This window comes from Parasteatoda tepidariorum, chromosome 2 (genome assembly GCF_043381705.1).
Source record: "Parasteatoda tepidariorum isolate YZ-2023 chromosome 2, CAS_Ptep_4.0, whole genome shotgun sequence".
NCBI lineage: Eukaryota > Metazoa > Arthropoda > Arachnida > Araneae > Theridiidae > Parasteatoda > Parasteatoda tepidariorum.
The window spans coordinates 86,645,215-86,667,030 of NC_092205.1; the positions used below are offsets into that span (position 1 = coordinate 86,645,215).

General features: G+C 28.7%; 1 protein-coding gene across 1 annotated transcript in view; it reads left to right on the plus strand.

The window, feature by feature from the left end:
• LOC107439679 (uncharacterized) overlaps positions 1-20,228 on the plus strand; it is a 74,094-nt gene extending 53,866 nt beyond the window's left edge. Inside the window, exons 4-6 of the mRNA XM_043052163.2 lie at positions 10,842-10,967; positions 15,707-15,815; positions 17,794-20,228. Of these exons, the coding sequence (XP_042908097.1) occupies positions 10,842-10,967; positions 15,707-15,815; positions 17,794-18,251 (693 nt within the window). The 3' untranslated portion in view covers positions 18,252-20,228. The remainder of the gene's footprint in view (positions 1-10,841; positions 10,968-15,706; positions 15,816-17,793) is intronic.
• Positions 20,229-21,816: the final 1,588 nt, after the last annotated feature.

The window sequence follows — 21,816 nt, forward strand, 5'->3', positions numbered from 1 at the left end:
TACCATAATTTTAGTATGAAAATTTTAAAAGTGTAGAAGTTGCAGGCTGAAGATAGCCAAAACAAAACATAACAGTTATGAAAGCAGAAAATTAATGAAAATAATCTATCGCTCGCTAAAAACTGTTATTTCAAATAATGAGTAAACCTAATGTCATACTGATTATGTATTTAAATAAAATTTTTAAAATAGTTGGTTGCATTTCTTAAAATTACATATAAATTACAGATAAATTTTTGTCTACTTTATATATAATTTATATGCAAAATTTCTTGTTTAATTCGTTTATATTAACGTGCTGTGTATTGCTTCGTGTAAGACAATATGCAGAGTGCTTTCCTGAAAGTAGAAAATTTTGGTAACTTGATATGAAAATTTACAACATCATGAAATTTAACAAGTTATCTAAATGCTCAAAAAATTTAATGAGTGACTGGTATCAAAAAGCATATTTTATTATAACTGTGATGTCACAATTGACATTACATATTTCCTAACTTTTAAAATATCTTTAATTACTAAAAACTTAAATTTTTTTAATCATTCTTAATCGAATTATATTTAAATTAATTCAATTAGTTAATTTTTACTTAAAGTGATATTTATTCTTTTCTTATCCATCATTGTAACGTCTAACTTTTTATTTCAATACTAATGTAGACTCATTAATCCACTGCCGCGTTTAATTGAAAACAAAATCTATTTATAACTCTTTATTATTAATTTCTTACCACAAATATGTTTCAATTGCATGGTTATAATAATTCTTACAGTCTTGTTGGCGATTCGCGATCGCCAAGGTATTTTTCAAACCTAATATTGATTATGGGGGGTTCGCTTTGTTTTTGGCTTTGTTATTTTTCGATAAATCACCAACTATGGATCTCTTCTCTTGATTCTAATGTCTGTTGGGAACATTACAATTTGGCTTTTTAATTTGGCGTTTGATTAGGCAGGCCACGGGGGAATTGTCTCCCATGGCCTGTCCTTATTAATATTATTATGCAAAATTTATACAACTTAAAGTCCTATGGATAAAAATATAATTTTGGGTCTCGAGCTCTACAAATACTACTAAATGAAAGTTTTATTATGATCCAGTTTTCATCTTCAATTGTCAAATTTTATTATCCTGTTTTCATCACAATCTTCAGTTAGTCAATTATATCATGCAACTCCAACCACACCTGATTTTCCTCTCTACAATAACCTAACATTTCTAAATTTTAAATTGTAAAATTTATATTACTCTCTTCTTATTTAAACTGACAAACACTCTATTCAAAAGAGTTTAAAGATATGCCATTTCTTAATTGTGATGCTAAATATCTAATTTAAGAATTTTTATGATAAGTTAGTATTGACCAAGAGAAGAAAAAAAATATTTTGGAATAACTAATTAGCTAAATACTATCATAAGCGATGTAATGAATTAGGCGAAAAAGCAACTGTATTTGATAAGGAACGCTATTTTAAATAACAATTATGTTGCCTAGAAGATAAGCATTTAAAGATAAAAAACACGTAAACACGTACTGACAAATGCCTTTACGGTATTATGGATAATCCCAAATAGTTAGGAGAAAATATTAGTATGTATAAATATTTTATTTTATTAGTTTAAAAAGAAAGAGAATAAAGGAATATTTGAATCTTACATAAGCATTTCTCGTACTCCTTCTCCTCCCGTATAAGCAAAAATAAGCAAATCACAAACAGATAGGAGCGAATTTAATGAATTACGTAATAAAAAAAACTTAAAACTTTTCCACGAGAAACACTTTATGATGCAAAAGCATAACGGGCTTTCCTAATATTATTTAAGAACGTTTTTTTTGTTGTTGATATTTTGAACTCCCCACCCCACTTATCACGAAAAATAAGCAAACCAGAACCCCTCAATAAGCTTGTAAATAAGGTCATAACACCCCTATCACCTTTTGCTCGAATTTATATTTTTACTTAAGTAATCCAATTTTAGGAATTTTAGAATTAAATTCAAATAAAAAATATAGGTTTGCATACAACAAAATTAACGTTTTAAGAGTCTTATAAAAGCATTGCTATGATCTCATCGTCACCCCTTTTGAAAAAAAAAGCAATTCTCAAAACCGCTCCCTCAATACTTTTATTTATGTTAGATAGAAATGTATGTATGAACTATCAAGCCCATTTACTTAATATAAAATTTCTAATTTGCTTGTCAATATCTAACCATTATAATATTTATTAAATGATGTAGCTCAAGTAAGTTAATATAATTATAAATTATCATAAATGACTCAAATTTAATAATTTATTTTTAAAGCAAAAACATTTAATTGAATAACATTTTTCATTGTAGATAATTGCATTTATTTTAATTCAACATCAACAATTCATTTTAATGCTAGAATGTTTTCAAATTTTTTTTTTCAATAAAGTCTTAGTCGTCTAGCTTAGTAGTCGTCAAAAAAGTCTTAGGGAAAACTAAATAATGATTGTATTAATTTTTCTTTTTCAAAACAAGAGCAATTAATGATATACAAAATTCATCAACCTTATCATACGCTGTTCATTTCACATATTCTTAACTAATGGAAAGCTAAATTATATTCCATTTTTGTAATATCTAATTAAATCTCATTTTTGTAATATCCATTTTCATCCATTCTAAAAGAATGGGAGGCTAAATTAGATTCCATTTTCGTATCATTACCACATAGTATCATTAAATCCCATTTTTATAATTTCCACTTTTATAGATTCTCAAAACTATATTAGATCTCTTTTTAATGATATCCCATTAAATCTCATTTTTATAATATCCATTTTCTTACATTCTAAAAGAATAGAAAGCTATATTAGATTCCGCTTTTAAAATATCCCATTAAATCAGATTTTTGTAATATCTATTTTCATATATTCCAAAAAAATGGAATGCTAAATAAGATTCGATTTTTGTACCATTACCATATACCATTAAATCCCAATTTCATAATTTCCATTTTCATACCTTCTCAAAGAACGGTAAGCTATATAAAATTCCATTTAAATAATATCTCATTAAATCCTATTTTTGTAATATTCATTTTCATACATTCTAAAAGAATGAAAAGCTACATTAGATTCCATTTTTATAATATCCAATTAAATCCCATTTTTTAAATATCCATTTTCTACATTCTCAAAGAATGGAAAGCTATATTAGATTCCATTTTTATAACATTCCATTAAATCCCATTTTTCTAATATCCATTTTCATACATTCTGGAGGAATGGAAAACTATATTAAATTCTATTTTTGTAATATCCCATTAAATCTTTTTTTTTCAACATTCAATTTCATTCATTCTGAAGGAATGGTAAGCTATGTTGAATTCCACTTTTTAAATATTCCATTAAATCCTATTTTTGTAGTATAGATATATTGATGTTTATGTATTCTGAATTCTGAAAGAATGGAAAGCTATATTAGATTCCATTTTTATAATATCCCATTAAATCCCATTTTTGTAATATCCATTTTCATACATTCTGAAGGAATGGAAAACTATATTAAATTCTATTTTTGTAATATCCCATTAAATCTTTTTTTTTCAACATTCAATTTCATTCATTCTGAAGGAATGGTAAGCTATGTTGAATTTTACTTTTTAAATATCCCATTAAATCCCATTTTTGTAGTATAGATATATTTATGTTTATGTATTCTGAATTCTGAAAGAATAGAAAGCTGTATTAAATTCCATTTTTGTAATAACTCCATTAAATCCCAATTCTTTTTTCTGGATTATCCATTCTAAAATATTGGAAAGCTAAATTAGGTTCCATTTTTGCAATATCCCATTAAAGAGTACATTCAAACTGTTTCAATTATTTTTACACGCCCTCCCCAATTTTTGACTGACGACCTGACATCGGCTCAAACGATAACGCCTTCCAGCAATCTGACAACTCATTTGTTGAGAGAATCAAAATACTCCTAAGGGAGGGGGGAGGGAAAAAAATTCGTAATCACCCCCATAATTCAAAATCCATTTATCCTCGTTGTCTGGCATGACTAGCGGCCTCCACATCAGTTGAGAACGCTTTCGAATCACAAAACATAAATTAAAATGTGTCTCTGTTCTGCGACACACTACTGTCTAGGTAGGTGTGTCACGTGATACCCAAAAACCGGTTTTACTGGACGACTTCTACAAAAGCCACAAAGAAATCTTAATTAATATCACGAAAATTATTATTTTGCGGGGATTTATTTTACCTTTTTTTAAAAGTCTTACTTGTTATTGGTTACGGACGAGGATATTTATAGTTCACAAACATGTTAAACTGCACGTCCTCTCATCAAAAAAAAATTTTTTTTGAAGAATTGTTAAATAACTAGTTTATATGCCTGTAAATAATTTCGTTACTTAATGTCTGTTTGAGGTAAATAAACTTATGTAGTGTAATTTAAAACGTTGATTAAATATCACTGTTTCGTTTACAAAAACTTAAAACAAAAATAATTATTGCAGATTATATAACTTTGTTTTCTCAATCATGAATTAATTTATGCCAAAAATACATGACATTTACGATTGCTGTTAAAAATGTGATTGATATTTATGTTTTTCCTGGCTTGTTGAAACACGGCAAATAAAAAGTTTATTGCTGGAATAAATAATATAATTATGAGGTGCAAAATTATATAAAGGAGTTTAAATTAAACAAATACTAAATTGTTATTCATTTAAAATTGCTAATGAAAAGTATAAACGAAGAAATTTTTTTACGTAAACTGAGGTATATAAGATAATGAACAAAATATTCTTTGTGTTCTATTTTGCATGAAGCATAATATTTAAAAAATGCAATAATTCGTTCAGTAATCGTTCTTGCATTTTAAATCAGTAATTTTGAGTCATGAGGAAAAAGAAATTTTGTATCTGTCATCGACGAATTTTATCAAATTTACATTAATTTTTCAAATACAGTGTTAACTGATGAGGAAATTAAAAAATACTTAAAATAAATCATAGCTGATTTCTGTAGCGGCCTCTGTTGTTGCTTGTTTGCATATCTGTTAAAATGCATATTTAATGTGACATCTCCTATTCGGAATGTTGTTGTTGTTGTTAATTTACGTCGCACTAGAGCTGCACAATGGGCTATTGGCGACGGTCTGGGAAACATCCCGGAGGATGATCCTAAGACATGCCATCACAATTTTGATCCTCTGCGGAGGGGATAGCACCCCCTCTTCGGTAGCCCGACGACCTGTGCGCGAAGTCGAGCACTTTACGGTAGCACAGTTTAAGGAGGACCAATATCGCACACCCTCGGTCCCTACGCAGACTGATCCAAGTGGTCAGCCACCCGCACACTAACCGTAGCCAGTGATGCTTGACTTCGGTGACCTATTCGGAATGTAAGAAAAAGCGTTTCACACCAGGAATGACCACAACCGAAACTAAGACTCAAATAGAAAAAAGTGTTTTATTTAAACTTCGGTCAGATGTCATAGCACAGTGGTTTCCAACTGGTGGCCCGGGGGCAGCTTTCGGCCAGCGAAGCCTTTTTTTGTGGCCCGTGAACTAAAATATATTAGTTGTCATTTTTTTGAGGACAATTTTTGTAAAAAATCTATATGCGTTTAAAATACTTTTCTCGTTAATAAAAACCTAATTTCTTCGTTTCTGTGAAATTTATCATATCAACGGTGCAAAAAAATTATATCTCAGGATTTGCATCCAAGAAAATATTTATTCAAATACAAAAATAATCCTGTATGTTGCTCTTTTTTATTTCATTTCTTTGTATTTCGTGAATATAATTTAGCATGTGTGTATCAGAAATTTTCTCGAAGAAATTCTCCGATTTAACTTTTTGAAACCACTCATTTTGGACGAAAGTATTTACGCACACATATGTAAATTTTAAATTTAAAATGTAAATATCTATTCGCTGGTGGTTGCAGCAGACAAATCTAAATTTTGTATTTGAGCATTTTGCGTGCTACTATGTAAGTTTTAATACCAACCTCTTTAAAGTTTTATATCTTAACAATTAGATATCTGTTGCACATTAATTGTTTAATACATGGGTGCACATTAAAGTTATTGTAGCCCGAATTTTTTAATATGCAATTAAATGATTTCAAAAATCTACTTCTTATTTTAATTTGCAATTCAATACTTTTGTTTTGTGCAACTTGGTAAAAATCTGACAGTAATATTTAATGTTCCTTCAAACATAAGAATCCTGCATAAAATTTTGATAAAGTTGCGGCCCGCCATTTGATTTGTGTTTTTAATTGTGGCCCCCGGCCTCATGTAAGTTGGAAACCCCGGTCATAGCATATAGTACATTCGAAGTACGTTATGTTCTTTATTATGCCCATATTTTTCCATTTTAAAGACAAAATGATTTTTCGTTTAAAATAAAATTTCCTAAACTTTTTCGCATTGAGTAAAGCTTGGAGAGTTTAGATTCATAGATTTACCTTTGTTTATTGTAAAACTATTGAATAAACAAAGGATTCATCGGGAAAATTACATTAATAATATCATTAGAGCAAGCTCTAATAGAAGTAATAAAATAATAGTATTATTAATCATAACATTAGGATTCATTGTCTGTTTTAAAGACCTCTAAGACTAAGAAAGACTTAAGATTTAATTACATTCTTTAAAGTGTGTATGAACGCCAGCTTCAATAATAACTCTAAGCAACACACAATTTTTTTCCTAGATCGAATTCAGATAGGTATTATACCTCAGATTTTACAGCGTGTGAAGCTAAAAGTTAAATTTAAAACCAACGTCAATTTTTTCAACAGGTTTAATTTAAAACAAGTCCCTTAGTCTTATAAACAATATAGAACTTTAATTAATTTTTAAATAATTAAACTGAAAATTCTAAATGATTTCTATTTATTTTTATTACTTTATTTTTCATTTTGAGCAAAAATAGTTTAGGATTGTTCGGTCAATTATTTAGTTTAAACATTTCTTTGACGCATGTTTTTGTTAACATGGTTTAAATAATTTTAAAACGTGATTTTGCTACCTTATTTGAGGGAAAATTAACTAAACAAATTTAAAAAAAAAAAAACTATTTTTCAACAGCGTAATTTTTTTCCCTTTATTTAAATTTTTTTTTCTTTTTTTTTCCTGAATGTCAATAAACTTGATCATTCATTTCAGATCACACAAGAAATTTCCCCTAATACCTACAATGTGTTCTATTAAAAATTTAGTATCCAATTTTAAAATCGTTCTTAACGATTTACACTTTGTGTTTCATCTATTAAAACGAGAAAAATGATGAAAATCTGTCTAATTAAAAAACTTGACCCAAACTAATTATTTTAAAGCTAAGGACTCATTCTAATGTTTCGCAAGCATATTCGAGATTTGGGTCTACCTTTTCCTTTGCCAGTAAATAAATACATTTTAAAGAAAGTGTGCATTTTATTTGTACTTAAGTAAGCTTTTTTTCCTACCCTATTTTTTAGTTTCATAACTTTTAGTACTTTACTAATAATTTTTTCTGATAAATCGAATTTATACCTTTAGTATTATTCCTCATACACTACCTTCCCTTTTTCGACAGAATAAATACATGACAAAACCTTTTTTTTTTCCTATTGATATTTTAACACTCCTACAAACACTTACTATTTCGATAAAATACAAAAAGCTGCTAAAGTTGAAGGGGGAAAAAGAGTAAATTTTGTTTTTAAGTTCATCAACTGCTAACCCTATCCAATAAAACAAAGAAATATTATAAAACGTTTAGTAAATATGTTACTTTATTTATTTATTCGCTTTATTATTGTTTATTTATTTATTAAAAAATTGAGGTAGATTTTCAGATTTAATAAGTTTCTTTTTGAACTCCACGATAATGTTGTTTTTTCTCATCAGTTATATATAAGAAATTATAGTGACTGTCTCAATATTTTTTTTTTAAATTTTCGTGATTTTTTTATTTGTTCTCTGACTTTATATGATTATTATTTCAATTAATTTAATTACTTATCCCATTTCTTTCTTCCTTATAATACATACTAATACGTAGTGTTGTTAAAGATTTTATCTTTTTCCCATGAGTTTAAACGATACTTAATTACAAAATACACAAATTAATAGTGATCCAATGATGCAGAAAAAAGAATGGATTGATTTGTTTTTAAAAGTTCCCATTGTAGCATGAAGTAACGCTTTTTAGTGAATAACGAATAATATGTTGTTTTTAAAAATATCATAAAATTGCAAAATTTATTCTTGTCTGTTTGGGTTATGTTTGTCCCACATTTTATACAGTGTCATCAATGTCAATATAGAGAAATGCCACAGTTTTGAGAAATGGATAAGCTGCAAATATTTCAACGCTGTTTAGCTTGAGATAATAAATAGTGGTGAATGGGATAAGACCACGTATTGGGCTTCGACAGGATATCTTAATTGTGTCAAAATTAGTTATTTTTTCTTGTGGATCAACTCTGAATTACATTACTATATTATTATCCCATATTATTATACTATATTACAATTTATTACTATATTATATAGGCGTAGTGTCGTTGATTAATTCCCAGCGTCTGTGTAGTTAAGCTTGTTTTGCAATGTGAAGTCATTAATGTTCTTTCCCCCCCCCCTCAAATTAACCTTATTTATTGGTAAATACAGAAATTATTTCTAGCTCAGTTTATTAAAAGTTAACGAAAGATTCATACCCTAACAAGCAATAAGGTTTTAAAGAAATAATCCCTAGAGACTTAAGCGTTTAGGCATTACTTGGTTAAAAAAGGTCATTAAATTCAATAATATACAGTTGGAAATAAAAGTGTATACATTAGAGCACTCAAAAATAGGCACCCATTATCAAAACCTGCCAGACATGAGAAGAAACAAAAGCAATTTGAAATAACTTTTTTTCTCCTTAAACTGCAACACATTTTGTAAATCAAACATACATGTTGGAGAGAGAGAATATTAACACGAATTTGAACTAATCTTTACAGAGTAGGAGCAGAGAGAAATTATTCATAATAGAATTATGTAATATAGTTTACAGAGACTTATTACACAACAATCCTTATAACACAACTAAAAGCATAACTACATATTTTTAACGAACAAACTTCGGATTCTACAGATGAATATTAACATTGAAGACAGCCACAAACTTTTGCCAAATTGTTATCGATTGTAAACAATTACAGACGAAATCAAAACACACAAACATTGGAGTTTTTGGAAGATAAAATTACTTAACATAGGTTGTAAAAGCGAATGATAGTAAATTTATTGCATTTTTGGTGTTTAAAGCTGTCATACACCCTTTAAATTGTATATGAAAGCTCGACTTGGTGTTAATTTGAAAAAACGTGCTCTATTCACACAACTTCTACAAATTTTTCAACATCAAAATTGGAGAGATATTACGCTAAAGTTTTTACAGTGTATTTAAAAAATAAATGCATCAATCGAGATATTAGAATAAAACGAAAAAGTTTTTCAAACGGAATTTAAACTTAATTTAATAATTAAGTTACTTTACCTATAAGATGAAAGATAAAATATTTATTTACTATTTTCTTTTCTTTTGCACTATATTTTAAAATAATAAAAAGGAAATTATTATCTGATATTAATAAAATGGCGAAATTGGCTAGATTTTCTACAACAAGATGAGCTGAAACAAATTTGAAATTTTGGATAACAACTTTTGATTGGTATACAACATTAGAAGAATTTAACTAACAACCACAGAGTAAAAACTTATGTGTAATAACTCTTCGAATATAATGTTGAGGAACTCAAAGAAATTGTGCGAAAGTTACACCAAATTGAGCGATCACATACGATTTAAAAGGTGTAATTTATATCTAAACACTTAAAATTGAATAATCTTACACCAATGTTGGCGCGCTTTGACTTTCAAAAATTCAAGAAAGGCCAAATATTGTAGAATACCGCGAGTAGTTTGCTTACAATCTAGAATGAGCTGGCGATAATCTGTTGGCATTTTCAACGCTATTATTCATTAATAGAAACAAAAACTCTCCCTTAAATTTGACTGCATATTATTAGTTGTGAAACAAGCATAATTATATTTTAAGTTTTAAATCTCTGAGAACTGTTTTAACTTATTTTGTATAATTTTTAGCCGCTTCCGTTCTCTTAAACCTACTTTGAGTTGGTCTTTGATTTGTAGACTAAACACTACATCCAAGTACATCGTTTCATGACACCACTTTGTACACCAAAAGTAGTTGCCATCATTTTTGGTGTTAAGATACACAAAAATTTCGCAGTACATTTTTACATCAATACAGATGAATAAAACATTAGATTTATGATATTGAAAATACTAGATCAGTTTTTAAATGCCAGTGCACTTTTAAAAACAGCTGCATGGTATCAAATAAATATGAAAAAAATATATATACATAACACTATTGGAATAACAATTATTTTATTATTTGATAGTTTTATGTATTAGTTCTAAAATATTGAATTATTATCTATATACGAATAGCTGGAAAAAAATTATTGTATGCTGCAAAATTTTTTCCAATCTCAATTTTTCAATCTGTTTTGGCCTTTTACTATAAATTTCAATTAAATCTCATTGTTTAACGTTCATATTAAACTATTCAATCTAACTATGTGCTTTATCCTCAGATACAAATTTTCACTTCAAACAATCTATTTTACCCTCATACAAAAATTCTCAATTAAACTTTTTTATCATATTAAAATTTTCACTTCATTCTCTGTGTCTTACTTGATAAAAAAAAAAATTCCATTTAAAAACAAAACCATTTCGCAGAAAGTGAAAGATCTCTTTTCGTTCTTTCGTAGGCTGCCAACAGGCGTGCCGGCCAAATCTGCACGAATTGCGGCACTACAAATACAACACTGTGGCGAAGAAACAACCACGGAGAACCAGTGTGCAATGCCTGTGGACTATACTATAAATTACATGGGGTAAGTGCATATTTGTATATTACACATATTTTGTAAAAGTACTAAAAATAATGTTTTAAACACGATAGATATAATATACATTTAAGGCATATTTTTTTAATTAAATAACTTTTATATGATTTATGTAAATCAGGAATTTTTTTTAACTTAAATAAAAATGAATACGTGTCTTCATGCTTATAAACAAAGGACAAAATTCGAAAATTTTGTTAATAACCATTAACCACTTAAAAGTTTATACATTGGCTAATTTTTTTAAAGTGTGTCGCCAATTTTTTAAAAATTAAAAATTTTTAACAATGAAAAAATATATTTTTTATCAATTAAGAAATTTTCTTAAGCTCTTTCCAAAGCATGGTAAAATAAAGCAGATTTCAAAATATTATAAAATATCCAAACAAAAATTTCATGTTTTCTAAAAAAAATTAATAGCTATAAATAAAATAATACCTTAGGGGGCATTTTCAACGAAAAATGTGGCTATCGATAAGCAACTATTAAATTCGTCTTATATGAATGTAGCATGTTACAATGCAAGGTTAGGGATTATAATTTTATTTGCAAGAAAACTAGTAAATAAATATAGTGCGTGGAAGCTTCGTAGTGTGGAAAATAGGAAGGGGTAGAAATTGATTTTTAGTGAAATCATATTGTTTCTGACAAACTTAATTAACATTGCTTACAATTCACAATTGATCGCATCTTTTAATTATCATTTTCGAGTGGAGAAATATCCAAATCTATAACATTTACAATGGGATTATGATAACTAAAGTAAGATACGAAATGTTTGAGTTCTATTTTTTCAATATTTCTTGCAAAAACTGCATCAATGGTAGTTCCCCCTTTGGTTGTTGGATCATTCCTACCATTTATCATTTCCAATCCAAATTTGTCTTTAAGGAAGGTTAATAATGTTTCAGCTTCAGGTAACGAGAAATTCACATTAAAATCTCCTGCAAGGATCACAGGCCGCTCGTTGCCATGGTAGCGTTAAACGTTTAACGCAACCTTGTTGGAAGTCGCATTAGAAGTTTCACTTCAAAAACGAAGTAATAATAAAAATAAAATGCTCATTACTATTAAAAGTTTGTAATAATTTTAAAAAATTTCAACAAAGACTGAGGCGTAGTAGAAATATTAAAATAATATTAATAATAATACAAAGAGAAATTAAGTTAAATTATTGATAATAATTTGACGCTTTATCTTTTAAAGATATTCTAAATATAAATTGTAAGATTACGCTTTAAAGACGTCAAACAATTCTTTAAGGTATCCGACTACCTTCGGGACAAAATTTTTAAAAAATAAATATTTTCCACAACATTATTGCAATTTATATTGTATATTAATTTAAATAAACATATTTAATAGAGAAAATTTTAATATACAGGAAATTTTTTGTTTAAAGAGTATTTTTTAGATAATTTTAATGAAAATAACTCATTAACGGAAAACACTCTACACAAAAAACTATTGTACATGCAGCTATCAAACTTTTTGAGCCGTTTCGTATAACCCTCTGAAGTGTTATGAACCTCAACTTAAATGATAGCATGAAATTAAAAAAATTTATGGAGTGTTAAGCATATTTTTCCATTTTTTTNAAAGAAGGTAAAATATTCTTATTAAATTAAACGACTATGTTTAAAAAAAAACTTAGCAAAACTAATTGCCATATTACTATATATATATATATATATATATATATATAATATCTAGGTTTGACACAATATATTGATATAGTTTTGTAAACGTGTAATGGTAATTAAAATGAGATACTATTAGGTATAAATTATTTTTTGGCAATTCTTTATTTAAACTTCATAAGTAATTTCAATGGACTATTATTTATACGTATTTATGAAGTTTTTAAAGTTTGAACTCGGATTAAGTCAACATTTATGTCTTGCTTATTAACATGAGAAAAACAACAGGAGGCTGACAAACTTACCCTCTTTCATTTTTTTAAATTTTAATCAGATAATTACATATCAGTTATCAGTGTAAAATATGATTTAAATACATGCTTTACTCAATTGTCCTATTGTTAGCATTTTAATAAATTAGAGAATAATTATTTCAGTTTGACTTAATAGAAAGAACAAAATTTTGTAAGTAAACATTTAAGTTTTAGTTATTGATTTAACAATCTACAACAGGAAAAGGAAAAAATTTCCCCTTCCGTTTTTCCAATTTTGTAGCAATCAAATTAGTGCAGTTATCAAATCATTGTATACTAATAACGAGATAAAATTAAATTAACTGTGTATTTAATTAATTAATTTAATTGTACTGTTAATTTCCAAGATAATTATAAAATCTTAAAGTAAATATTTAAGTTTTATCAATTGACTTGGCATTAGACAGATGGGAAGGGGCATAATTTTTTTAATATTTTCCTTGCTATAATTCTGAAATAATCTGATTATTGCTTACAATAAACGAAAAAATTTATTTGAGAATAAAATTTGTCCAATAATTAAATTTTACTGTTAATTTTTTAAAGTAATGAGAGAATAATTACAGCATTTTAAAGTTAGCAATTAAGTGTACTTTGTTGTGACTAATGTTGTGCTTTTGTATGTTGAGTTGACGCAGCAACTTTTTCGTTTTATTTTTTTCTTTTCAATGAGAACTTTATCTTATAGTTTATAATTAAAAATTATACAAGGTGTATTGGAATGATTACCACTTATTTTTACATATTTAACAATAATTTTCACTTAAAAAAGAATTCTCATTAAGCGATGTAAAAGAAATAAAAATAAAAAAATACTTTTAAAATCTAATGAATCACTACTGTGGGTTCTTACACTGGAAATATTAAAACCAGGAAGCAGTGAAGAGTTGAAAGGTAGTAATTTGAATCACTTCTTCTTTTAATCAGACAATTAAACTGATTTTGATATTTTTCGTTCACCCTGCTCATCCAATTATTCGACAGATTTCAAAACCCTTTTTTAATTGAATAATAGCCACTTTTGCGAACAGCTTGGTCACCATTCAAAACTATCCTGCACAACATATAAACTTAAATGGTAACCAAGTCAAATGCACAGTACAACTCTATTTGAATATTCTAATTTTCAATCCCTCCTCCAATCCTAACGCCTCATTAGTTTCAAACAATATATTAACCAAATTTTTTCACCCCCTTGCTGTTATTACAGAACGATTTAGTGGTGAATATCGAATAAAGAAACTGTATTTGATATCAAACAAATTTATTAATAGTAAAACAATAAAAACAACAATATGGTGGTACGATATTTTTTAGGACTTTCCAAGAATCCTTCCATACCAATCCGTTGCGTGCCACACAAGTGATACTGAATTATTGTGAGTGATTACATCGCCCTCTGTTGGTCAGGCAGAAATTCGTAACAGCTGTTACCCGTGGCTTTACCCGAGCAGAAGTACTTTGATTTCGATTTTAGCTCCGCGGTATTGTCAAAGTTCCTTAAGTTTTGCAATATCGCAGATTTTAAGTTATAATTAGTAATAATTTAAAATCTGTCCGACAGCCATTATATCCCACAAACCCTTATAAGTATGAGTTCGGGGCATTTTAGCATTGTAGGCTGCAGAAGTACTAAAATTAGAAAAATTATCTCAATGTTCCATTACGTGCTTTACTATTCCCTCACGTACCTCTCGACCTATAACTTGAGTATCCTATAATATATACGTTACAATAAATCCGGATAGGAAATAAATCCGGTTATTATTACTACTAACTGGTAAATATTACTACTAACTAGTAAATATTACTAATAAACGCTTCTTTTGGTCAATGTGAGAAATAAAAAAGGGGGATTTCCGTTTCCGTATCGTCAGAATAATCGCCAAGTCTTGGCAACTTCCGAGCAGCGGCCCGCAAAGTGACCAACTCGAAGAGTATGACTTGTAGGCAAACATCTACATGTTAAAAAAAAATAAATCAACTTAAAATCAATTTGGCGTCTTGGCGATTGCAGTTGGCGTGGCAGATTACAATACGGAAATGTCCCCAATAAAAAAGCGTAAGCATGACATTGACCAAACTTCATTCATTATTATTTTTTTAAAAAAACGGTTAATGTGATAAATTCGCTTAGATTATTCACTTTAATTGGTTATTATTAATATTGACCGGTTAATTTTAATAATAACCGACTATTCACATTGATCGCAACATATATAAACTATTATGTAAAAAAGGCAAGCTTCGTCACCAATAGTTGATATGACAGTATGCGGCACCATAGCACAGTTCAGGTTTAAAATTTGCACAGCCATTTTAGAAAGCTTCAAAAACAAATCTAAGTAATCACTTCGTTACCAGGTTTTTATTACTTAACGTATAACTAACTATTCTACCCTACTTAATTATTTCTAAAAACAACCTAACAAAAGGAATCCCAAAAAATACTTATCATATAACTAATTTTTTAACAAAGCATAAATTATTACCTAAGACAATCTAAAGAAATTAATAATGACTTTAGTTTGTCTATACATGAAGAAGTAAGCGAGTTTATGGTGCCACATAAGATAAATAGGTGGTAACATAGATTGGTTGTGATGTAGATTATTTTACAACCTTTCTTGCATAGACTTTTTTTCGACTTAATTTTTAGAAAGAGTTTTAAATCTATATATTAAGGGTCTTCCATTTACAGAACACTTTTAGATAAACAAAGAAACAGTTATTTTGAGGAATGCATAACTTATTTTGATGTGTATTATTATAGGTAAACAGACCACCAGCAATGAAAAAGGAAGGAATTCAAAAAAGAAAGCGTAAGCCTAAAAACGCCAATCAGCAAGATACAAAAAGAAAGTCCATTTCTTCAACGCCAGGTAATTTTTTTAAAATTTTAATTTCATAATTTGAGTAAGAATTTTTAAATTATACATCAAAATTGATTATTTCCTATTCAAATCACCACTTACTGAAATGAGTATTTAATGAAATTAGACGATTATTTCAATGTTATTAAGGGAGCTACACTAAAATAATTTTTATTTCCTCTTAGAAAGAAAAAAAACACTACTTAAAAAAGTTAATTGAAGTGAAAAATTTCCTTGGTTGCAAGGATTATGTTTCAGAAACATAAATGCAACGTTTCATTGTTGACAGATAACATTTCTTTGTCTTAAGGAGTTAATGAAAAAAAGTTTCTCAAACTTTCTGAACTTTATTAGAGCTCAATATACTCAAAATAAGTGGAAAGTATAGAGAGTATAATATAATATACCCCAAAATAAAATTTAAAAAAAATAAGTAATGACGTGGCATTTACAAAATGGCGATTTCGTTTCCTTTAGCTCAGAAACTGATTGATATAGTCACACTTGTAACAAGCCCAGATACAAAAAGTGAAAGTACGTTTCATTTTAAGTGCCAATACCACATCAAAAGTAATGTCATAATGTAGGCGTAGTTGTCATGCTTTATGGCAAGTCGACCTCGTTCAAAGCTTGAGCACGCGACGGGGCATCAAAATACAAATGAAAGGGCCATAAGAACGTTTCTCGACGGTATTTCTATTTAATACATTGTTATTTGTATCGACTTTTTTCTATTCTTTCTTTATTTTTATGGCTAGTGAAGGTGGAAATGCAAATCAGATGACTTCCGCTGCGCCTGATCGTATTTCTTCTTTTTCCGACAAGGAAAGGGTGGCGAATGTCACACTATATCCAGGTGTGATATGCAAAATACCGAATGTGTCGGTTTGAGTAACTTTTATTTACTTTCTTTGAGTCAAAGTCGACACATAGAAACGACCGAACTCCTACATAACGAACGTGTGTTCCAAGGTCCGTTGTAAAGGGTAATATGACGATATAAATAATATTTTAATCATTATATTTTAGTCTAAGGAGACATTTTATGCCTAGTGCAAACATCATAAAAGGCATTATTCAAAAAGGTGCAAAAAAACACAAAACTCATCTGAAAAGATTAAATCGGCTGCATACCATAATTTTTAATACTTAAGAAAATATTTAAAACTGAAGTCCAAAACGACGTCTTTTAGGTCGAAATTGGATTAAAGTTCTTTTAAAGTCAAATTTGTGGTATTTTGAGTAAATTAGTGCCTTTTTCAAAAATTTGAAATTTTATAATAAATTTTAATATTATTAACATACTAAAGTCTCTTACCGTGTTGTTTTCTAAAATGGGGACAATTTTAATCGTCACTTCGCTTGGATTGAAACATCCAATCCTACAAACAGACAGGACAAAAAGATAAAACTTATAAACTAAATCAGAGTCTTATTGAGAAACTAAATCGAATATGGCTCATCATTCAGTCTTTGTCCAGATCTGTCTTTAATCTTTAAAAAAACAATCATTTCAGTTCATATTATCTTCAATATAGTATAAATTTCATAACGTATATTACATTGATTAATGCTAAAGTTCCTAAATGGTGCTCCGTAAAAACCCTAGGGTTCCACGGAAGGGTCAAAAGGGTTTCGTGAAGTGGTGAAAATTCTAACCGAAATTCCATCAGAATTTCAACATCTTGTCCAACAAACAACTTTGAAGGAGTGAAACTTATAAATTAATTTATAGTCTTACTGCGAATCTAAATCAGACAATAAGTTTATGGCTTACCATTCAGCTCTTGTTTCGATTTGTCCTTAATTTTTAGCAAATAAACCCTTCAGTTCATCGTCACACCATATCTTACAAATGAAAGCAATAATAAAAATATAAATAGTATTGTGTTTATTACGGATAAGTGAAAATCTGAGAAAAAGGTAGTTCTTAAGCTGTAATACAACTTAAAGGTGTATTAACTCATGACTATCTCATTTCATTTAGGTACCAAAAGCCCAGGAGATCTCAGTTCAGCAGCACCAACCAACTATTCCTCCTCAACAGCTCCAGCTAATTACGTAGTAAGCAACAATTCAACCCCTGCTACTTCTCCAGCATCTTGCGATGCAACTGCGCTGACAAGACAGCAACACCACAGCAGCAGCAGCAATAATAATCACCACAATCATCAACAACACACCGCTGGCAGTGAAGAAGCTGGAAGACATGGTCTTCAGCATTCTTCCTATAACAGTCATCACAGCATGGACCACTCCAGTTCAAGCCATCACCACCAATCAGCACTGCACGCCCTACAGGGCATGAATTCCTTTTATCCGGCACATTCACACCACCAACACCACGGTGCAACGTCTGTTATTGCATCGACTTCAACGACGTCGGGAACGTCGTCAAATAGAATGCCCACGCCATACATCAAACATGAGATTCGTGATGGTTAATCTCTCATGCATTTCTATGCATCTTCATAATCATCTAAATTGTAAGGGATACGGAGTATTTAATGCCATTTTTTCAATTGCTCTCGTGTCAGACGCGCCATGACATTGACGCCAGCGCCACCGTTATGCAATATGACACGATAACTAATATCAATATGTGGTGAGACAAAGATTAATGAACACTCGCATTTTTCCTCAATATTTATGCCTAAACGTAACAAACTGGCAATTCATGTAGCGTAATATGGAAATGCTATGTAACCGAACGTCCCGAATTGTTTATGAGGACATGATACTTGTGAGAATTGAGCGTATGAGAGCAGACCAATAGTTTGCATATATATGTGTATAACTAGAGGTCTACTCTCATATGATGATTATATAAGTTCAGATCTATAGTTTTTTTAAATTTCATTTCTGTAAGTTATGCTCTCATAATGTGTTGGTAGAAGCGGGTAAGAAAATTAGTAATAACGGGTAAGAGCTTCAGAACTATGAGTCTGCTGTTATATCATGCTATGATGATTTATCATCATTGATGATTGCAGTATTTAAGTGTATGGGAAAAGCATCATAGTTTGTATATTCATAATTGTAAGTCAATTCTTCTAGGATAATTATCATGATGATTGTGGTAACTAAGCATAAGAGAGAAGACTTATAGTTTGTATATTATGATTATAGGTCTGCTTTTATATGATGCCAACAGACTTATAATTTGTATACACATATAGACTAAGTCATCTCATAATCTTATCAATATGGTAGTTCTGCAACTGAATATATGAAAGCAGACTTTATAGATGATGGCGGCTGGGTAAATCTAAACAAACCTAGTTTGTGTATTCATTGAAATTTGTTGTAATGTTTTGGAAATTTTACATGATAATCTAGTAATTGTAAAACTTGTAAATATGCAGCTTGTATATATGATTTAAGACAATTGTATGATAATGTTTATCTAAATTTTATAAATTCTTCAATAATTATTATTAAAATTATTCAGGTATGAGTCTAACAACAGTTTGTAATTGTAAAATTCTATTTATTAATTAGACATTTATCTCAAAATACTGTACACGCCACTACTTCTCAGTTTCCTGCTCTGGCAAATAAGCTATTGACAGTCATATAATCAAGGTGTTTATAAAACGCTACCCTTACTATGTTTTTTGAATTTTTGTTATAAACAAAATCTCTTACTGGCCGACTACCACGAGTACTCCTCCAGACATCAGACTCGCGTGATGGCAGTTACTGTGATTACGAAGACAGGTCACTTCGAATATGGGTGTTAGTTAACCGTTTTTCATTGGTTGAGGTTGGGATATTTACGTCATTTTTTCAATTTTCCCAAATTTCAATCGGTTTTCGTGATCGCCGGACAGTAAGCAACCATGCAATATTACAGAAAGAAATAATGATGTAAAGACAAAATTCAGTAAGATATTCCAAACTCAAAGAACTTGTCAGTGTAAAACTATCATCAACAATTAAAGTTAAAACTCCATTAATTTTCCCGCAATTTTTAAGCTAATAATAATTAGAGACTTCACTGCGCCATCTATGTTAAACATGCATAACAGTATCTATTATTGAAGATTTTATAATTAAAAAAAATTATACTTTATAAATGAGTAAATTCAACGCTTGGGTAAACAATGATCAGAATATTTTCATTATTTTTAATCAGAATGACTTATATTGCCAAAATATTCAGAGATGTATCCTTAAGATTGTATTGATTCAAATTGCTGTGAATTCTGTCCATTCACAAAGATAAAATGGTCAGTAAACAATGAAAGTGCAATGTAAATTAAATTTATTCTATTCCAAATGATTACTATTGAAATTGCAATCAAATAGTTGATTTGTATGTATATTTAGTAGTTTATAGAAGTTAAAAGAAGTCACAATGCTTTGTGATAATTCAAAATGTAAATATCATGTTCCAATAAAAGAATGTATTATTCTTTATTTGTTTGACGTTACTTTTATTATCTGAGATTCAAAGAACATGCATTTAATGCAGAGCGCATAAGAGTATGCATATTGTTTCAATTTTCTTCGATTGTTGAACTATTGCTGTTCAAATTTTAACATTATAGTTTTAACAAAATTTCAACTATTATTTTAAATCTTATTAAAAAAATTATTAAGGTTTGAATTTTCTGATTTTAATTTTAATATAATTTCAAACATTATTCCAATTACTTTAAATTCCAACTTTTAAATTATATTTTATTTTAAAAAACTGTTACAATTCGAATTTTCATATTTTAATTTTAGCATAATTTCAGCTATTACAGTAAATTTCGCTTTGAAGAACCGTTATTGTTAAAATTATCCAATTTCAATTTTAAGATAATTCTGAGTATCAAATTATATTTCATTTTCAAAAACTGTTATTGTTCAAAATCTAATTTTAAGTTCTACTATAATTCCATCTATTAAATTAAACTTTATTTTAAAGAATCATTTTAATTACAGTTGTCTAATTTTAGCTTTAATATATTTCAAAATATGAAGTAAAATTTCATTTGAAGAAAACGTATTTAAAAAAAAAAAACATATGCGTCAAATAAAACACTAAACACAGATCTAGAAAAAATCAATCAAACTTACGACGATTTATTCCAACTTAGCATTTTGTGCGAAAATGAGAATAAAACTTTTACTTAAATTCGACTTAAACTTATAGTCACTTTTTAAAAATAATAAATAAAAAAATTACCAAAAAACAATTTGGTGTTTTTTATAAAATTAAAAAAGATCATAATAAGACTTATTTCGAAGAAGTAACAAGAGTCTCGTAGCTATATAAACTGTTATAACTGTTTAAAAAACAAATTTTTTAATCAATTAACAACTATTTACACTGTAGAAAATCATGTACAGTGGAGCATCGTTTATACGACGATCACTTATACGACGTTTACATTTATACGACCTTTTAGTGTGGTCCCAAATCATTCCTATTCATTTTAATGTAAAAATATATCGTTTGTACGACGCACAAAATCGGTTGGTTATACGTCGGTTTTTAGATTTTGTTCACGTTTATTTAATTTTTTATTTTTTCTTGTGTATTTTAAAAAAGGGGGGAATTTGCCAACATGAATGATACAGAAGAGGGTGCCAACAAGAATGCTTGGATGACGACCGTAATTTTTACTAGATGACTGAAAAAACTGGACAATGTTATGAAGTGGCAAAAGCGAAAAATTTTGCTATTCATCGATCAATGTCCAGCACACCCATCGATACTAATTATTTTGGAAAAAGTAAAAGCTCTCTTTTTTCCTGCAAATTGCACAAGTGCGCTTCAGCCGTTAGATTTTGCCGTGATTAGAAATCTAAAATTGCATCATAGAAAGCAGCAAGTTCAACTCGCTATTCAAATCATTGTAGAGACTAATAGCAAGACAATATAATTAAAGGTAACATACATTCAAATTGCTCACTGCAATTTTTCTTCTTTGGTTATTTGTTTGGTTTGCTTTGTCTAATTTAGAAATGTATGTAAAACAACAAGTTAAACATTAAAATTAACTGAAAACAGAGT